Source organism: Lonchura striata, chromosome 5 (genome assembly GCF_046129695.1).
Source record: "Lonchura striata isolate bLonStr1 chromosome 5, bLonStr1.mat, whole genome shotgun sequence".
In the NCBI taxonomy this organism is placed as follows: domain Eukaryota; kingdom Metazoa; phylum Chordata; class Aves; order Passeriformes; family Estrildidae; genus Lonchura; species Lonchura striata.
The window spans coordinates 32,917,202-32,937,527 of NC_134607.1; the positions used below are offsets into that span (position 1 = coordinate 32,917,202).

The 20,326-nt window shown below is 39.4% G+C and overlaps 1 protein-coding gene across 4 annotated transcripts; it reads right to left on the reverse strand.

The window, feature by feature from the left end:
• Positions 1–1,665: 1,665 nt before the first annotated feature.
• ING3 (inhibitor of growth family member 3) lies at positions 1,666–18,518 on the reverse strand. Of its 4 annotated transcripts, XM_021553464.2 has the most exons (13): positions 18,350–18,375; positions 18,107–18,178; positions 14,258–14,480; positions 13,976–14,076; positions 12,524–12,589; positions 10,350–10,446; positions 8,158–8,229; positions 7,755–7,874; positions 5,677–5,834; positions 5,095–5,285; positions 3,776–3,968; positions 3,232–3,270; positions 1,666–2,607 (listed from the first exon to the last, which is right to left on the reverse strand). In XM_021553464.2, exons 4-13 carry the CDS (start codon positions 14,069–14,071, stop codon positions 2,491–2,493), a joined length of 1,149 nt encoding a protein of 382 aa, XP_021409139.1. In that variant the 5' UTR covers positions 14,072–14,076; positions 14,258–14,480; positions 18,107–18,178; positions 18,350–18,375; the 3' UTR covers positions 1,666–2,490. The 4 variants fall into 4 exon arrangements, with proteins under 4 accessions (XP_021409139.1, XP_021409138.1, XP_021409137.1 ...); XM_021553463.3 differs by lacking the exon at positions 14,258–14,480 and having other exon boundaries at positions 5,677–5,735; positions 18,350–18,518; XM_021553462.3 differs by lacking the exon at positions 14,258–14,480 and having other exon boundaries at positions 18,350–18,518.
• Between the last annotated feature and the right edge of the window lie 1,808 nt (positions 18,519–20,326).

Sequence of the window (20,326 nt, forward strand, 5' to 3'; positions counted from 1 at the left end):
TGACATTTTTCTCCTTTTAGCTACGTTACTCTCAGAGCATTTTACTCAAACCAGGAAGGAGTAACAAAACTGAAGTGACTATATTCATACAGTGTAGCCTAACTGTATTCATGTATACGCTGAAGAGTGTAAAAACTCAAGAGTCTTATTCCTCTTGAAATTCTGCTTCTCAGAGATTTTAGTCTAAAAAAATTGAACACTCTGCTGTCAAGGTAAAGGCCATCTCTCTCTTGAAGAAAAAAAGTATGGTCCAGACATTCCAGAAGAATGAGGAGGGAGATGAAAAAAACTTGCCAAGAAAACCCAACTCACAGTGGAAAGTACCTCCCTGGTGAAGCAGAACAGAAAAGTGAAACAAACCTCAGAATTTCTGACCTTTACTGTGTGTGAATAACATTTTGCAAAGTTTGGTAAAGAAGAATGCAAATTATCCCTCACTATTCAGAGACAACCTAGTGGGATTTTCAGATTTAGTATCCATTTATGTATTTTCTCCCTCTTTTTCATTTCAGATCTAGAATAAACAAAAGTTACAGCTCCCCAGTGCATACAGACAATACTCTCTATGAGGAATAGACAGTATTTTGTTCCATTACGAATGCTTAGCACATTGGTTCTCAGTTTGTGGTACTACAAATAGCCCTCATCCTGAAAGTTCACCGAAATGCTGGAACGTTGAAACTAAAAGAAACTGCACTGCCTAATGCTGCTTTTCTTCTTGCGAGATCTAATTTCTCAATGAAAAAATCATTTCTATTTCTCAATGAAACAGGGATCCAATATTCACACTAGAAGTTGGAATTTTATTTTGGATTTGTAGTTTTGGTACCATCTTAGGTATGGTTACCAACAGAGTGAAAGATTTTGCTGTATACAGTCTTAAATCTCAAAGGACTAGTTTGTAGCCCTTGGGACAAACATTCAGTGTAACAAGAGTCTAGATTACTGGTTGCTTATTTAATTTCAATTTATAGCATGGCACCAGTTTCCCACAAAACAAACACTTTGTTATCTCCACTGTCTCAACAGCCTCACTTAAACCAGATATTCTAGTCTTCAAGTGTTTTTTTTAGACTGAGATTTCCACAGAAATACACACAGTGGGCTGGGTTCCCAGTTTCAAGGCAACCTTAGTTAACTGCTCCTTGCTGTTTATTTTCACCAATTTCTATCTTATTCTTTAGCCAAAGTCTATTTATCATCCATAATCACATTTCCCTTCTTTCACATGTACTTTTCCTGAGTTCATGACTTTAAATGCCTACTTTTTTCATTTTGAAAAGACATTGTGTGACAGAAGCCTTGTTTCATTCTCTGCACATACTCTTATTACTAATGGACCTATCTATTTTTATTACCTTGACCCTATTTGCACGGTCATGCAATGGAACACTGCTTACTTCTCTCCCTCTCCTGGTCATGGGTCTGGAAAGCTACCACGTGACAGGCACAGACTTTCAGCCTAACACAGGGCTGAAGTAAAATCTTTATTTCAAAGGGAAAGCATATTTTTTAACAGTGGAAAGAAGGAGGAAGGAAAAAACAGGCATAAACCTCATCCTTCTGTTCAGTGCTGCTGTTTTAAAGAGCCACAGAAAAAAAAGGAAATTTGTAAAACCATTTCAGCAAGAGACCTTTTTTTTGACAAATGTACAGGAAACAATATGAGGAGTTGAGGTTCTTTTATTTTACACCTAATACAATTCAAATTTAAAGAATTACTTGCACAAAAAAATAAACAGATTTTGTATAAAAATTTATCATCACTTTAACACCTTTTTTTCTTCTTATGGCCCCTGCCTTCTCTGGAGCAGAAACATATAAAGACTAATGGCACAAGTTTGTTGTATTCTACAGCATTTTTTGTTTTTACATACTCAAGTACCCTAAAGGACAACAGCCCGCTGTATACAAGAACCATTTTTTTCAGCCTGCTGAATGAAGTTTCATAAAGAACCAAAGCTATAAAGGCATTTTAAAAGCCACTGTCTCTTTTTCCTTTCAGAAGTACTGACTTTTAGCACTATTAATATACATAGTGTTACGTAACAATCTTGAGTACAGTACATGCAGCAGAATATACCTGTTGTATATAAAACATACATTTAAAATCTTGACTTATCGAATTTTTGGAAGATAGAGTAATTGTAGAATGCCCACTGCTTAGAGAAAATGGTTTGATAGTACAAATGTCTGCATATGTTGGCCACTGGAACAATCCAAGGCTCACTGGAATAGTCTCTGTAGCACATCAAGGTGCATAAATAATGTACCTACAATATTAAAACATGACTTAGCAAAACCAATAGTTCAAGATCTTATGACTGGGGGCTGGAACTAGAAGATCTTTACAGTCCTTTCCAACCATACCATTCTATGATTGCTATGTTACTCTTCAGTGGTTGCAAGGAAGTGTGGTGAGAGTCGCCCCTCTCCTCCCAAGGCCTTTATAAAACCTTTAGTATGCAATTTTTTGCCAGATGAACAAACTTATTTATGTCTACTGCCTCTTCTCTTCATTGCAGCTGTACACTGTGGACAGTACCACTTCCCTTTCGGTGCTTCTGTCAGTCCAACGCATCCATAGTGGAACCACTCAATAGGGCACTATAAAAAGTTAAAAGAGAGGATTTGTGACTTCAGATTTTTTCAAAATGCATATCACAAATACAATTCTATGAAAATGAAACCTGAGTGAAAGCGTAGATTCTGCATTTCACACAAGTCACAGGACAAAAGGAGAGAGGAAGATCCACAACATACAATCAGAACGCTAAGAAAAATTATAAAAATTCTAGGAGTCATATATGGACTTGCATTACAGAGAAAAATAAGTATGTTCTGCTTTGAAATACTAAGGCTGACAAAGAAATCTTATCACTCACTTCTGTTTAAATGCAGTTATCTCAGTAAATACATTATTGTATTCAACTGTTATTTGAAACTTTTTTACTTGAAAAGGACAACTCTTATTAGTAGTGAAATAGCTGAAATTCTCAGAAATAAAGGATATTTTGAAGGAGGGCTTTTTGAACCTAGCAAAGGCAGCAGGTTTCTAATAGAACCTAAGCTGTGTAGAGACATGAGAAATTTCCTGAAGGATGGTTCAAATCATATGAACTTTACTCTAAAAAAGCTCTACTGAAAAACAAACTCTGAAAAAAAGCAACTCCTGCATGCAAAAGTTATATGCACAAGCCTCTCATGAACCTTTTGAACTTTGTTACTTACATCTTGGTTATCACAGCCTACCATTTCACCATAGGACACCTAGTAAAATAAGAAAAAAAAACCTTAGCAATTAACATTTTGAAAGAACCACATTCATATTTCTTCCTTTGATGTTTTTCCATTAATAGCAGTAACAACATTTTCATTTTACTTTTGTTACACAATGTAAACGTCATCACGATAATTCATAGTGAATTGATTTTCCAAAATTGTTTATGCAAAAGAAGATATATCTGCATATTTCAGATTGGATAAACACTAAATTCACTGCGAACCCCCTCAATTTTTTATTTTAATTATTTCTGAAGTCTCCATTACCAGATTTGTAACTCTCCAAGGATATTGCATAATTTAAAAAACAGACTATTTTTAACTTCAACAATTCATTATTCACATCACCAGTAAGCAAATAAAACCAGATCAGAAGTTCAAGAGTAAAAATATAGTTTTTTCAAAATTAGAATTCAGAGAAGGAAGTTCAGCTACATCAAAACAGCAGTAATAATAAACTGTAGCTGTATTTCAATTTGGAGGCCATCCTTACCTGATTACAAATACAGTAACGTGGCTCATTTGGATCATAGGTCCAATCAACCTGGCTATTAGAATCAGACTCTGGTATTACTGCTGTTTGCTGAGACAGTTCTTGTGCCAGTGCAGATGAAGAAGAACATGATGATAGAGAGGAAGAAGAAGATGACGATGAGGACTGCTGACTTGAGGATTTGTTGTTGTTTCTGAGGAAGAATAAAAAAAAAGGAAAAACGTAGCATGGATGATTTATTTTCTACCAAGTAAAAGAATCACTAAACAAATACTTTGTTGACTCTGAAATACTGCAGTATGTAAATCCCAAAGCTGTCATTCACCATCATATTTCACTCAACCACTGCAAGCACTGGAATGCACCCACTGTATGCTCTTGGAAAAGGAAACAAGCTTACAAGCGCAGGACGTGCGTTAATCAATGGAATTTAACAGCTCTAAACTGTCAAGTGGCTTTAACAAATGCTTTTCTTCACAATGTTTTCCATCAACAGCCTTGGTGTTAAGATCTTATAAAAACTGTTACCAATAAAACAAGAATTTACATATAAATAATGTCATATGTCATGTACACTGTTTTGAAGATGACTGATTCTCTGTTAAACTCCACTCAACCATCAGCAATCACTCCATAGGAATGGTGCCAGAATAAAATTTCTCTGCATTTGCTTATAGGTCAGATCTGACACCCAAGATATTCATAGATGAAAAATGCTTCTAAAACAGCATTATTAACTGAGTTGTGAACACACAAATTTGAATGAAGAAAAAAACTCAAGACAATTTAAAAGGATGGGTATTTTGAGACAAATTCTTTCAAATACAAGTTTTGATTGTTGAACGTGTTGTGATATTTTGTTGTTAAAAATGTTTTAAAACTTCATTTCAATCAGAAATTAAATTTATTTCCTGTTCTAGATGGTCAGTCATTAGAAAGTCTCATGTTTACTTGAAACTGGCATCAAGTATCTCAGATTATTTCAAAACCATCTACAAAGCATTACACAGTAATTCCCAGCAACTGCTGTTACATCAAATCTCTCCAAAACACAGAAAAGTGAGGGAAGAAACTTGACTGTACCTCAGATAAAAAAGCAAATCAATGGAGTGAGTTTGCTTAAAGAAAAAGAAGTGGAAGGATTAAAGAACACAGCCCTGCACAAAAAATGGCCAAGGGTAGTAACTACCATCTGCTGATTCCCGCCCCCACCCCCAGATATTAAATAAAATGTATTTTTAATATGGCCCATGACCTTTCGAAAGAAAGCTCATCTGTCTTAAAAGTTATAGTTGCAGTCAACAAGTAAGAAAACCTACTTGCTTTTTCTGCCACTTCGTGAATCTGTGGTTGATGAACTTAACGTCTGAGTTAATGTAGATGCCAGAGCTGATGATGAATATCCAGCTGAATCTCTGGACAATGAAAATTCTCTTCCAAGCTGAAAATCATTGTTCTTAAATGCTTCATAGCTGGCTTTTAGACTGGATGTTCGTCTTCCCTCCTTCATCTAAAAGTAATGCTGATATTGTATCAGATTACGCAGTAAAGCTCCTAAGTAAGGCTACTAACTGCTAATAATATGCACAGGTTCACTTGTTACTTTGTTAACAAAATTACATACATAAAGTAGTTAAATGTGTAAGAATATATTCCAGGAAAAGTCAGAAAACAAGCTGTCCCTTTAGGCAAGCTATACAGGATGAAACTGTCGCATATTAAAAAATTATAATAAAAGAACTGAATCACATCAGCTGAAAGTGATCATGGGAATTTGGATTAAAACAAAACAAAAAACAAACAAACAAACAAAAAAACACCAAAAAACCAGTCACTAGCCTGCCAGCCTTTCCTCTTAATCTTAAGTGGATAGCAGAATGACAAGAATATTTTGACATTACCTGTGCTGTGGCTTGCACTGCTTGAGCTGCCGCCATGGTAATTGCACCGGCCCCGGATCCTGAAGATAATGAGCCCAGGTTATATGATGCCAATGGTTGAGAAGAGTTTGTATTGTATGCATTGTTTGAAGAGGATGATGAATTACTGTTTCGACACCCTTGATGAATAGAACACATTTATGAAATTCAAAATGAAACTAAATTCCTTTGCATTTAAGAAGAGTTATATGACAACCAGTGAAAGAGTAGGAACTCCATTTATGCATCAGAGCAGTCTAATCATTTGGAAAAAAGTTTTTAAAAGTAATTAGACACAGCCAGTATTTGTTTATGGGGGGGGGGGGGAAGTTTTTTCCCCTATCTATCTTCATGTGCTAAGAAAGACAGCTCTCACAATGATACTCAGCTATTGAAGAACAGATGCAGCTGCTATACATATGCCTACATTGAAACAATTCTCACTACTATAATCATCAAGAAGAGGGTATAATGATCGCACACCTATACTGTTTCTGAAGTAAAACTTCCAACAATCTTAATTCTAGAAACTACAGATCAGTTTCAATGCAACACAATTTCCAGGGTCATCTGCAGAATGACAGCTGCTCAAATACAGCTGCGTTTTATTTGCAGCCTCATGAAAAGTTTCTTCCAAAGAAAATTGAAATTGTCATGACTGAAATGACTTAAAACTGACAAACATGACTGAGGTAGTTCACTACTACTACTAAGACTCCTTAGTCTTCCATTTTCAGAAAAGAAATTATGAAACACCTTCATATTGAAAACATGCAGAAAGGTTTAGGCTTTTTTAGTCACTATATACAAAAAAGACTTCTCTTTTGACATAGACAATACATCAAAAAATGTTATTTTTGGACCAACTCTTAAAAAAAAGGTGCGAATATTCTTTACCCTTACTTTGGAAATTGTTGTATGCATTTTTTCCCCAAAAATAATGCATTAAGCTCTTATATTTCTACTACTAGCTGAACGAAACTGTACTGTTATCTTCCTCAAAGTGTAGATAAAAAGAAACTGCCATCATACAGCTGTTAAATGACAACAAATACACACTTAATGGACAACACAGAGGAGTAAGAATGCCTGCAATTTCTCATGTTTCAAGTGACTGAAAATCCCAGGAAAAGGGGTATCAGTCTCAGATTGAGGACTGGTTGAATGGCACATCCCAGAAGGTCATTATCAATGGCACAGGGTCTAGAAATTCCACAGAGGAAAAGTGCATTGCACCTGGAGAGTAATAACCCCATGCAACATCGCAGGTGTGAGCTGACCTGCTGAAAAGCCACCCTGTGGAGAAGGACCTCAGGGTCCTGGTGGACAACAAACTGTCTCTGAGCCAGCAGTGTTCCCTGGGGGCTAAGAAGGCCAATGGTGTCCTGGGGTGCATTAGGAAAAGCATTGCCAGCAGGTTGAGGGAGGTGATCCTGACCTTCTACTCAGCCCTAGCAAACCTGCGTCTGGAGTGCTGTGTCCCATTCTGGGCTCCTCAGTATGAGACATGGAGTTCCTGGAGTGGGTCCAGTGGAGTGCAAAAAAGATGATTAAGGTACTAAAGTACCTCACTTATGAGGAAAGGCTGAGGGAGCTGAGCCTGTTTGGCCTCAAGAAGAGATGACTGAGAGAGGACCGCATCCCTGTCTATGAGCGTGTCAAGGGAATGGAACCAGGCTCTGCTTGGTGGTGCCGAGCAATAGGACAAGAGGCAATGGGCAGAACCTGATGCACAGGAAGCTCCACATTAATATAAGGAAGAATTTCTGTACTGTGGGGGTGACCACACACAGGACAGGTTGCATAGGAACAGGCTGCCCAGAGAGACTGTGGAGTCTCCCTCACTGGAGATATTCAAGAACTTTCTAGGCACAATCCTGTGCCATGTGGTCTGGCATGACCCTGCTTGAGCAGGGAGGCTGTACCAGATGACTCACTGGGGTCCCTTCCAACCTTACTTATTCCATAATTCTGTGATTTCAGAAGACTAATTCACAAATATAATTAAGTTTCTCTTCTTCTGACTAAAAAGCAATGAAATGAAAGACAATTAGGATTACCTGGTGTATTTTCCTTAGAAGCATCTGATGTCAGGGTAGATAGAAGAGCTTCAGATTTAAACTTCTTTTCAGGAACATGATCTGTTGTACTATGGTGAGAAGATGGATTGTGTTTCCTTTCTAAATGAAATAAATGAAGATAACTTAAATGTAAAATCTATTCAGCTTGAAAGGCAAATTATACTAGCACTTTCAACTAATTCGTACCAGCAAAACCTATTTCATTCTTGCATTTCTTCTTAACAGATATTATTAATATTTATAATACTTTGTTTTCTCCTTGCAATGATGGAGGGAAAAAAATTCTGAACCATCTTTTTCTTCATACTACTCAACAAAAAAAAGAAAAAAAAATCAAAGGAAACATAAAAAGTGGTCATCTTTATAAGTTTCAAATACTTACTCTCTACTGGAGTGTGAGAATGGGAGTGATGGTTATTCACAGGCTGTGCTGGTGTATCCAGCTCCAGAGACCCTAAGAGGGAGGTAAGAAGAATACAAAAATTGAGTTTTAACTTTTACATACTAAAGGGATCTTTAAAATATTAACCTAATCACAATGCAGTTATATTTATTTTAATCAGAAGAATTTTTGCTGGAGTTGAAACCCTTTCTACAGTACAACCAGGAGCCAGTTAGATTAATTCTCAAATAAAAATTGGTAACTGCTACTGTCCAACTGCTGAAATCAAGAACTTAAAATCAAGGCCAATAAGAAGAACCAACAACATTGCCCTCACCATGCCACTTAATCAAATGAGTTGCAGAATGGCAGCACCAGAAGTACTGACAATCTACACCAGTATGAACAATGTAAACTGTATAAAAAAGGCATCTTGTCCCACTGAGTCGACCTTGTCACATTCAGTCAAAACTCAAGAAAACTTTCATCTTTCAAGATGGTTTAATGTTCAAAAGGGCTGCAGATCATCATCCAGATTTTCTTAACATCCAAAATACAGAGCAACAATACAAATAAAAGCAAAACAAAAAAACCCACAAAACCAACAAAACAACAACAAACCCCACCCCCACCCTCCCCCCAGAAAAGGAAAAAGTCAGATGGGCATAAATCTAAGTATATGTCTAAGAATAATATTGTAAGATGAGGCTAAATAATCACAGCATAGGAGAGACTCTGACTATGAATTTGGAACAATATACAATATTTTGTTCATCAATCTCTAACAAAAAGATTCTGAAGTAGTTGTAATACATACTGACTTACGATTACACAGAAGACAAAACAAGAAAGCAATTCACATTTATTTTTCAAAATCTGTAGCATTTCTTTACCTCTTCCAGTGCTTTCAAAAAGCATTGAAATACATGAGTAATACATAAATATTACAAAAGTTTAAATGTAATTATTTTAGAAGAGGATCAAAGCATAAGGAGCTATTTTGACGGAGTGAACTTCAATCACGTTATGAACTTGCCCAAAGGCTGCCCTCTGGTGGGTCTTTAACCTTATGTATTTACTTACTCTGAAAGCTAAAAATGTAAGTCTCCTACTTTTAGCTTTATTTAAAAACAAAAAAGGCAACATAACCCTCAAACCAAACAAACCTTAAAGATGCAACATGCAGTCTAGTGCTTCTCTATTTTGAGCTCTTGAAATCCTATCTAGCAACCCCTCCAAACACATGGTTCAACAAAAGGTGGCACCACATCCTAAAACCAGCTGGGATTTAAATTAAACTAAACTAGTCATTTTCTGTAATTGCCAGTTAATTAATAGCATTTAATTTAGAGTTTTCTTTTATTGTGCCTGTTACTTGTAATAGCAATTACAAATAAAATAGCCCAAACTCCCAACTTATACAAAATAGCCACAAAAAGTTCCAGGAAAGAATACTTACTCCTAATATCTCCAAATGGCTTAAGTCAATTTTCATTATCTTTGGCTATGAGGACAGCCACTAACTCCATAATCACAGTAGTTAAATCAAATTAGAAATTTATCAAAATCACATTTGCATTTGATGTCTAAATGCTGATAATTACAGAAGAGCCAGATTCTTCTACACCAAGGTGGCAAAAAAAGCTGCAACTTTACATTTTTATGCACATTCTGAATATCAGCATGGTTGTATTTAACATGCAGGTTTCTTACCTAAAAATATTTTTCCTTCATTGGCTCATTATAGAACAACCCATTCTTGCCCTTTAAAACAGAAAACCACCAAGTACATGGAAAACTAAAATAATGACCCTCCTTAGTTTGGTGGCAATCAGTTCAAGGAAGAAATGTTACCCTTGCAACTGGGTAGACGGCATACTTAGGCCAAAGTACTTGGCTGAATACCTAAAACCATTTAAAACAGGTTAGAGAATTATGTATCTTACTGTAGCAATTCACAAGGACAACAGTTGTGTGCAAAAATTATTCTACTTAAATGTATTTTGATTTCACTGGTATAAATTGAGGTTGAAACTAAAATTTTAGAGTGGGTTAAACTAAAATTTGAAAGTGGGTTAAAACATGGGTGAAAATACTGGCAGCCACTAACAAGTGTATGATACTTTAAACCCGCAAATTGACAAACTGACAGAAAGTCTGTGAAGTTCTTAAAGAAAATAATGCATACTTACGTCTCTCTAATATTTCTGTAATCCCAGCATTATCTGCTTCAAGTTCCATTTTAAATTTAGCGAGTTCCTGGTCCAATTTTCTCAAATGACGGTCTACCTGTTAGATGAAGCAAAAATAAATAGCATCCAGTTCTGGAACATGAGTATCTACGTCCTTAATCTCAGGCATGCTAAGCAATTTTGTGCCACGCAGCATTAAGCAAATAATGCACAGAAGGGATCTTCTTGGTCACTTCAATTTCCCTCACTTGGCAGGGACGCTGCTGTTAACACCAGAATAGCATAGGGAAAGCTCCAAGACACTTCTTTTTGGAAATAAAGATGAAGACTTGGAGATGCTCTGGTTATGCAGACTTAAAGGGGAAGAGAAAGAACAGTACATGACATGGACTTTAGTAGAAATTGGGCTGCTCTGGGGGAAAATTGCAAGTTCTGAACTGAAACCTGTGTGCAATTTGTGTGCCACTATAAACACCAGTAAATTTGGTAGGTAGTGAGTCTTAACTGAAAGTGGAGACTTCTGTGTGTTACAGCAAACTATGATGTACTCTTGGGTATCAAAATTAACCAAAAAAATTCTCAACTCACTATAATGAAAAGAAACACTACATTCCAAATGCTTTCTACATCTGTAATCATACTGGAAAATTTACCCATCTTTATTAAAAACTGGGAGGTTTTTCCAGTTACCAGCTAAGCAAAAGAGAAGGGGCAGTTCCAACTTCTTGAACAAACTTTTGGCTAGCTCTAATGAAACTAAAGCAGTTATTTTATGTCTTCTATATTTGAGTGTAGTCTGACTTACAGGTTCTGTTCTCTTGAGAAATGTAAAATAAATAAACTTTAAATCACATGCCATCCCTCTCTGGGTCTGGCCATTTATCCAATTTTTCACTCAACGAATAGTGCACCTGCCCAAGGTATGAGGAGCCAGTTTCTCCAGGAGAGTGCTGTAGGAAGCAGTGTCAAAGGCTTTACTAGAGTCCAGGTAGACAACCTCCACAGACTTTCCCTCAAGCAGGTCAATTCATCATTGAAGATCAGGTTAGTCAAGCAAGACCTTCCTTTCCTAAACCCACACTGCCTGGACCTGATCCCCTGGTTGTCCTGCTTGCGCTGTGTCATGACACTCAGGATGATCTGCTCCACAACCTTCCCCACCACTGAAGTCAGGCTGACAGGCCCTTACTTCCTTAGACACTCTTTCTGACCCTTCTTGTATGTGGGCATTAATTGCTAATTTCCAGTCTGTTGGGACCTCTGGTAAATACCCAAAAGTGGCTCAGTGACCTCTTCCACATCTCCCGCAGTGGGGAAATGTGGATCCCATCACAGCCCTAGACCTGTGTGTATCGAAGTGTCACAGCAGGTTGCTGGCCTCCCTTGAATTACAGGGACTTCATTCTGCTCCCCACCCACTTCTTCCAGCTCCGGGGGCTGGGTACCCTGTGAACAACTGGTCTGCTTATTAATTATTGTGACAATGAAAGCATTGTCACAATACCTCTGCCTTTTCTTCATTCTCCATCACTATGCTTACCTCTGTATCCAGTCAAGGATGGAGATTTTCCACAGCCCTTCCTTTATTGCTGACATACTTTTAAAATATTTTTTGTCTTTCATAGCAGTAATGAGATACAGTTCAACTTGGGCTAATTACCTCCCCACATAACCTCATAAAATCCTTGTAGCCCTCTCAAGTTGCCTGCCCCTTCTTTCCAAGGTGATACACTCTCTTTTTTCCCCCAAACTGAAGCCAAAGCTCTGTATTTAGCCAGGCTGGTCTTCTTCCATGCTGGCTTCTCTTTTGGCACATGGGGATGGGCTGCTCCTACACATTTAAGATTTCCTTCTTGAAGAATGTCCAGCCTTCCTGGCATCCTCAACACTGCATCACAAGGGATTCTCTAAACCAGTCTCCTAAACAGGCCAAACCCATGCATTAAAATCTTATGATTTCTAATACTATTTATCTGTTTTATATTTAAGTGACACTTACTACCCAAATTTCTTAAAAGTCAATAATGTTTCTTAAATGTTTCTTTCACCAGCAAAACATCTGTATGTAGATGATATAAAAGTACAGGAAGCACAACTACAGTGCTTACCAAAATGCTTAGAACTTCTTAGGGCATAAATTTAGGTAATTCAACACATGTCTTGTGTCCACTTACCAGATCATATATTTGATTGGCCAGTTGCACTTTTTCATCTGCATCTTCCAAAGCTTTATAATAATCCTGTTATGAAGAGAATTTTTTTTAAATTATGAATGTAACTGAACTAATTTCAGTAAGTTTTAGCTGCTGTTATGAAGCACAAAATAGAAGTCAAAAGGACAAATTTAAGTCAGTTTTCAGAAAGACTGAACATTTACTGTAAACAACAGTCATCTGAATTTTAAATGAGAGATATACTATATATCAATTTATTTTCTCTCTCTTAGAAAAAGCCAAATTACAAGAAGGAGCTACTTCCTACTAGAACGATATTTAGATTTCTGCAAGAAATGCTGCAAGAAATTAAACAATCTTGGATTTACTTTATATTACACAGCATCATGTTACGGACTTAAAATAAGACTGTGTCTTTTATTTTCAGGACCACCACAAATCCTACTGCTCCTCAAAATGATGCTGAAGTACTCTGTGGGGAAGCCCTTCCCGCACTCTAATTAAACAGGGGTAATAGTGTATATAATTTTAATTACTTTAAAATAAGTTTCTCTAACTTATAAGTGCATTCTAAATAATTTGACTAAAACAATCCAAAAGCCTCCTCTAACCAATGAAAATTCGCAGACAAATTATTTTTTAAAAAAGGTATATTTTCAGATGTTTTTACTTTAGATTTGAATGGATTTTACTGTCTTTTAATTCTCAATTTCCACTGAATAGTATCTTCTGTGAAAACTACTTGAAATTTTGATTCAACTAAAGTCAGTAGAAAAATTTTCATTTATTCTAGCAGAGTCAGAGCTCTGACTTTTTTCTTTTTTTAGAATTTAAAATCCTATTTGTATTAGTTAAAGAAGAAAACAACCCTTACCCAGATTAGGGGCTGAAGTAGCCACTGTAGGAGACTACAAAGGAGTTTCTCCTGACAAAATGATGGACTACATTGCTAAAAATACCATCACCAATGCTCAAGTATTGAAGGATAACACAGAACACATTAATATTCATGTTCTCACTCCTCCCTCTCTCAAGCTAAATAGACCATATGTATAATGTGTAGAAAGACATAGGCAGAAAATCACAGAAAAGCTGAATCTAAGCTCGAAAAATATCCTTTAAAAGAAAGCACATTAACTTGGGCAACTTCATGTCACACAAACAGAAACAAAAAAATCTGAGCTCAAAATTTAGTACCAGGCTTCCTCACTATTTCAGGATTACATTTTTTTAAATGCTAGCAAGTGTTCCTCAAAACTTCAGAGAAATTCTTGATCAAAGAAACCTTTCACTCACTTTTCTCCTCCAAGGTAGTTCCATCCACCTCTATGAAAGCCCAAGGGAAGGCACAGTTCTGAACACTTAAATCTCCCATCAATCATAAACTATTTTTTCCTAAGGTTGTCTTAGTTTGCAAAAGAAAAATCTGATCCACTCTTATGATATCCTTACTTTTTTGATTGATGTCATTTGTTCTTCTCTCCATTCAGGTTTGTTTTTCTTTGCATTCATAAAAAATTCATTTACCCTCTGCTCAAGCTGATCCATTGCATCTGTAGCATAGGAAAAGATTGAGACAAATGTTATCTTCTCATGTCCGTAAACATTAGAAAATAAGGGGAAATTTTTTTCTCAAACAAAGTTGACAGAACTGAGGTGCAAACTATTAGAGAGGAAAAAAAAGAAAAACCCAAAACAACCAAGCAACAGTGGACAGTGGAGGGAAATATTTACCTTTATTTCCAAGAAGCAGAATTGCAATCTGGTAGGATTCTCATCAAGGTTCTTGTGCTCTCCAGCATGGGACAGGCAGGACTCCAAGTTCTAAAGGTTTTTTGTCCCTAAGAGCAGTGGTAGTGACTTAAAGCACGACCCAAACTCCTCACCCAGGGCTCTAGACTGCTGACTTTGGAACATTCTAGCCAGTTACAAACTGAGCAGGAAACAAAATGTTCTCCTAAGAGAAACAGTCAAATACAAAACCAAATAATTGAAAAAAATTAGTGTCTCAAAAAGGTAGACCAACTGAAAAGCAAAGTCACTGCCCTTAAGTCCAGGGCCTCTCCAGTGTTTGCTAGGAGGGGTCAGGGCAAATTGAAAGCATTCACAAATTTTTCCCTCCACCCCCAGAGGAGTAAATGCACTGATAAAGTATTATTTGGATGGGATTTTCACTTTCACAAAGTTGAGAAATATCATAAGGGGAAAAAATAAAACCACCCATTTTCTAACACTAACTATTTCTAGAAAGAAAAGTGTCAACCACATGCTATTTTTTTTTCATTGTTTATTGAGACAGGAACAGGAATTCCCTTCCCTTTCCCTTCCACCCTTCTCCCACTGAGTTTACTATTTCAACAGCTTGTGCACTCAGCAGCTTGCACATTTCCAAAACCATGCAGCTGCCTCAGTCAAACTAGCTTGGACAGCCTTGCTAGTGTCAGGATAGATGCCATTACTGAAGGTTTTTTCCCAGCATTCTCAGTGACACTGCCCAGCTATCAGTTTTAAATTAAATGTGACAATGCACAAATCACAAATCACCACAAATTCAGGCTCTGGGTTCAAAACACCTAAGAAACTCTTCAGAAACCACCACTAAAACTGGATCACATCTTGCCAAAACAAAATGCAAATTAATTAATTAGTTCAAGAAGCTCATGAAATGCTAAGTATGATTTACTGTGAAAATCCAATAGGCTAAGGGTCTTCACAACACTGTGAAAATTCACTGCTAGAACTGTTTATATAATAAACAACCAAAAATCATTCATACTCAATGATCAAAAATATTAATCAATTTTCCTTTTACTGGGAACATTCAGTATCAAACCCAACAGGAATCTAACAACTGACTGGACAGAGCACCATTAATCCCAAGACATAACAGTTGTGATGTTAAGTTCACATTAACTTTATTTAGGTCCAGACAAACAAAGCAGTGGAACAGTTCTGGAGTAAAACAGGCTGACCAATGAGCATTTTCCACTTGCATCATGTAGAGAATATTAAGAAGCCTGAGAGGCAAGCAAGAAGCACACACTTTATATGGAGGCTTCTAAAATCTTTGCTCTTTGACCAAATGACTCTAATTTGGTCTAAAAAGCCAAAAGACAAAATGTTCTATCTCCTATCCTCTGAGCACAAACACCTTAAGTGTTAGTTGTTCTAGTGGCTCCATAAAGAAGAAATGATAAAAAAGTATCTTCCCTCTTCACTTTTTATTGAGGACGTGTTATCAGTCTGGGTGAACTGCCTAGGGGAAAATTTCCACAGAAACTTGGTCTCTCCTGAAAGAGCAGAAAAGGCAAAGCCAAGTTCAGGTCAGGTCTATTAAACTATATGTTAAGTTCTCTCTGCTACACTCAAGTTCATCCATTTTTTCTTGTGACACTATATTCTGAGATAGTAATTTCTTAAGTTAAATTTCACAAGAGAGTTGCCAAAACTTCCATGAGAACAGTCCTTTCTCTAGATATTGACATTTTAGCATGAAATCCTGATAATCCATGATTTCAACTTAAATAAACACATTTAACCCTTCATGTGAAGCTCAGTTAAAGCTCAAGAGTCAAGTCCCAGCTCAGATGATCTTTGCTTTTTCCACAGCAATCTTATCAGAATATACAGCAGATAGACCCGGTTTTTTGTTTCTTCCAACTATAAACAGCAGAACCTGCCTCATTAGGAGTCACTGTGGTTCAAACAGGACAGAATACAAAGTCAACAACGACACTGAAGCAGAGAAGCAGAGATATCTCTGAATTACTAATCATGTAGATCTCTGGGACAGCATCACTCATCAAAGCATTGTTTTCAAGTACTTCTGAGACACAAAACAACCTCCAGGTTTGCACACAGTGTTCATCAGGCAGTTGGGCAAGTCATGCTGAAGAGATGCTAGTGCAGAAGTTTCATAAATGTTTTTGGATACCTTGCCAATCTTTTCACAGAATTACAGAAGTTCCAATGTCTGAAGAAAAATTTCTCTACACCTAAGGTTGGTCCTAGTACACAATATTCAATGTCATTTAGTATTTTCAGTAAACAACATGGAGTGTTATTTGTAATTTTCGTTAAAGCAGAGAAAATTACAATCTGCTGTCTTGGCACTGCTAGCTGCCTCAGTTCTAAAACACACCTAAAAAAAAATAACCTAGTATTCTCTTTGCCTTCTTATGGAAGAGAAATGAAATAAAATTTGTGAACTTATTCCAAACTGTCCATGTCAGGGAGCTGCTCACTCCCCCTCATGATTCTCCCTGGTGATAGGGACTTCAGAGGTGCTATGTCCCAGGAGCCATGACAGTTCCCACAACTTTAAGCACTGAACCCAAGACAATGTTTAGGTGATAATACACACACAAAAAAAAAATCCTATAGACAGTTCTACATGTGTTAATAAGGCCTGTTAAACAGACTTGTTAGGTCCATTGAAATAAATATCCAATGGAAATCACTTTACAGTATTTACAGTATTACAGAACTGATCCCACTTAGTGCTGCATTTTGTACTCCTATACAGTATTCCATTGTTGTTTCAATCTCTGTTCTTTCTCTCATTCCCCTTTGCAAAAAAAGATGTTTGCTCTCATCTTTTGTGCAGTAGCAGTTTCATTAATCAATACTTTTTGATCACAGTTATAGCTAACCATATTAATTGTGTGTTAAAAGACTGCAACAGCTATCCTGGGTGTTACAGGACACCTAAGTTCCAAACAAGATTGCATTAGAAAAGATGAAATGGCAATGCAGCCTGAAAACAGCCTAAGGCAGTGTATTACATCAGGTTATAAGCAGAGATACAAAGTCATCTACAAAGAAACCTGATGCGTATTTATAAATGTATTTTGTATACAATATATACTTGTACAAAAGTAAGCATTTCTATAATTTGTATAAAACCGAGAGCATAAAGTATATTTGGGTTGCATGTCAGCTAGGGCACAAAGGGCCGAGCAAATGGCACCTTCCCATGTTATTATTAGGGAGCTGGCTGGAAAGTTTCAGGGAGAGCATGCCGCTGCCTACTGGCAGGAGTGGGACATAACTCATGTTCCAAACCACCATCACTGCTCTTAGGGATCAAAAATCTAAAGAGTTTGGGACGTGCCACCGAAAAGGCGTCTGGGAGCAGCACAAGCCCAGAAGGCAGCTCCGCTAGGGCGCCGCCCGCGCCGCGGCCCGGCGGGCGGGGGCGCGGGGCTGGCCGGGGGCAGCCGCGACAGCGCCGGCGGCGTGCGCCCCGCCCCTCGCTCATCGCGCCGCTCGGCACGGGCTTGGCCAGCGGGAGATGACGAGCCGCGCTCGGGCCGAGCGCCGGGGCCGGGCTGGGGAGGGGGCGCGACCGCCCCGGGGCAGCGCGGGAGAGCGGGCGGAGCTGCTGCCGCGGGCGGAGCTGCTGCCGCGGGCGGAGCTGCTGCCGCGGGCCGGAGCGGCGCCGCTTCGCCTCCTTCCTCCCTCCCTTCCTTCCTGCCTTGCCCGCCCTGCGGCGGGGCCGCGGCGGCGGGGCCGGTGCCCGCGGGGCGGGGCGGGGCGGGCGCGGAGGGGCGGGCGGAGGCGGCGGGGGCGGGACTCACGTACTCTGCACCTGCAGGTCCATCTCGCGCATCTCGGTGAACCTGTCGCGCAGATCCATGGGAAGCTGCTCGATCACTGCGGGGACACGGGGGAGCGGGAGAGAGGGGGGAGGGAGAGAGGGGGGAGCCAGTCAGTCACTCGCTGCCGTGGGGGAGGGGGGGCGCCGCCTCCTCGGCGCGGCCTCCCCCGGCTCCCCCGCACCGGCCGTGCCCGGCCGCCCGGCGCCCCCGCCGCGCACACACTCACTCTCCAGATAGTCCTCCAGGTACAGCATGGCGGCGGCCGGGCCCGCGCCCAGGGGCTGCTCGAGAGCGGGCGCTCGTCCCTTCCAATATGGCGCCGCCGCCAACAACACCAGCGCCTCGACTCAGCGAAAACAACATTGGCGGCGGACGGCGCTCGCCGCGGCCGCGCCGCGATTGGCTGCTCGCGCCGCTGACGCACACTGCGGCCCGCGCTCTGCCGCGCGGCCTCACGGGAAGCGTAGTCTGTGCTGGGCGAGCCGGCAGGAGACTGCGCGTCCCGCCCGGCGTTCCCGTGTCCGGTGCCGTTCCCGTGTCCGGTGCCGTTCCCGCACTCCGGGGCCATTCCCGCGGTCCCGGGGCCGTTCCCGGGTTCCCGGGCTGTTCCCGCCTCACAGGGGCTGCGGCGCTCTTCTTCGGGAGCAGTTTTCGGCCCTTCGGAGCGTCCGGGGCGCGACCGCAGCGCCGCAAATCAGGCGAACGGGAAGGGAGAACTCGCAGATCCTTGACCACTCTCGAGGCTTTTGCTTGTCTGTTTTAGATGCTCGCAGCCGGCACTGGCTTATTAAAAGCACTAAAAACAGCAGAACTAATGAAGTTGCTTCAGTCCGTGACCTCTGACGGCACAAGTTAAAAAAGCTGCTCCGTTCAGAGCAGGTCACAGCTACGGACAGCCTCAGGAGAGGGCTTTGGGATTGCTGTTCAGAGTGTAAAACCAAACTTGGCTAAGAGCACTGATTGCCATCCAGTTACAATACTTGCAGTAATTCACTCGTTTGAGACTGGGTTTTTTCAGAGTTTTATTCCCCCAAAGAGTCTTTTTCATCACTCTTCTATTGCTGTTATTTACTGCTTTAAGCATGGACTGATGCATTTATCCAGATCTGTTTTTTTTGCCTGGGGAAAGAAAATTTTGGGTCTTGTATGATGCCAGGTGTAAGTATAGGAGCATAAGAATTGTGGTAACAGAGGAGGCTTGCTTTCTATTGTGCTTTTTGTTTCCATGTCTTTATCTGTGCCAGATGTGGCCAAGCAAAAAGGAAATGTATGCTTAAGCCAAGTATGAGTAAAACTTGTATGGGATGTTTTTGAGAGCCAAGACCAATGGAAAGTGGTACTTCTCTCATCTCTGAAGTTCATGTATTGAGAGTAGTTAGTTAAAGATGACTGAATTTTGGGAAGTGAAACAATACATTTTGTATATAGCCTTTATGATGACTGAGGGTAGTAATGTGTTGAATACGCATGGTATAGCAGGCATGTTGAGGGGTTTTAATTCCTTTTGTCATTAAAGATGGGGGAGAATGAAAAAGGTGTAAAAATAAGCTCTCAATAACTTTTCAACTTTGTGAAAAAGTGCTTCATCAATATGGTCACTTTCCATACTCGCTCCATCATCAGCCATGTAGTCTGCACTTCCAAACCAGAAATATCAACTACTCTTACACATAGAAATGAGAACAGATTTTAGATGGTCATTAAGCTCAGTTAGTCTTAATAGAAATAATTTCTTTATTATTGCTCATACAGATCTCTTTCCTGTAGAACTGACTGGTGTAGGCATAACAGTATTTTTAGAGTTTTGTGTGGGAAATTGCTTGACCCAGTTTGGTATGTAAAACACAAGATTGACCCTTTGTGGGAAGATAAATGCCTGCCCTTACTGAAATGAAAGGGTTTGATGCAGCAGGAGAACTTAATCCATGCAAAAGCACAGCAAAGTAACAACATCCTATATTTATTAGGAGAAAAGCTAGGTGAATTTAGGGGAAATCTGAATTGACAGCATCACTTTCTTTTGTGCTTAGTTGTGGCTTTAATGATTTTTAAAGAAAAAAAAAGTTGTACACATGCTGGGGAGCACATTTCATGCAGCTGAAGTCTAAGAAAAATACTGTAAACAAAGACACCACTTTTAGAACCGCAACTGAAATATGGTCATAGAGTAAGTCCCTACCATTTGTCACATGACCAAAAATCC

What these genes read in the sequence shown, in the direction of transcription:
- ING3 (XM_021553462.3), bottom strand. Translation starts at nt 18,377, where the DNA reads ATGCTGTACCTGGAGGACTATCTGGAGA. An exon ending in CCTGGAGGACTATCTGGAGA is followed by an intron (nt 18,179 to 18,349) that starts GTGAGTGTGTGC and finishes GTGTCCCCGCAG; the next exon opens with TGATCGAGCAGCTTCCCATG. An exon ending in TAGGCTGTGATAACCAAGAT is followed by an intron (nt 2,608 to 3,231) that starts GTAAGTAACAAA and finishes AACTTTTTATAG; the next exon opens with TGCCCTATTGAGTGGTTCCA.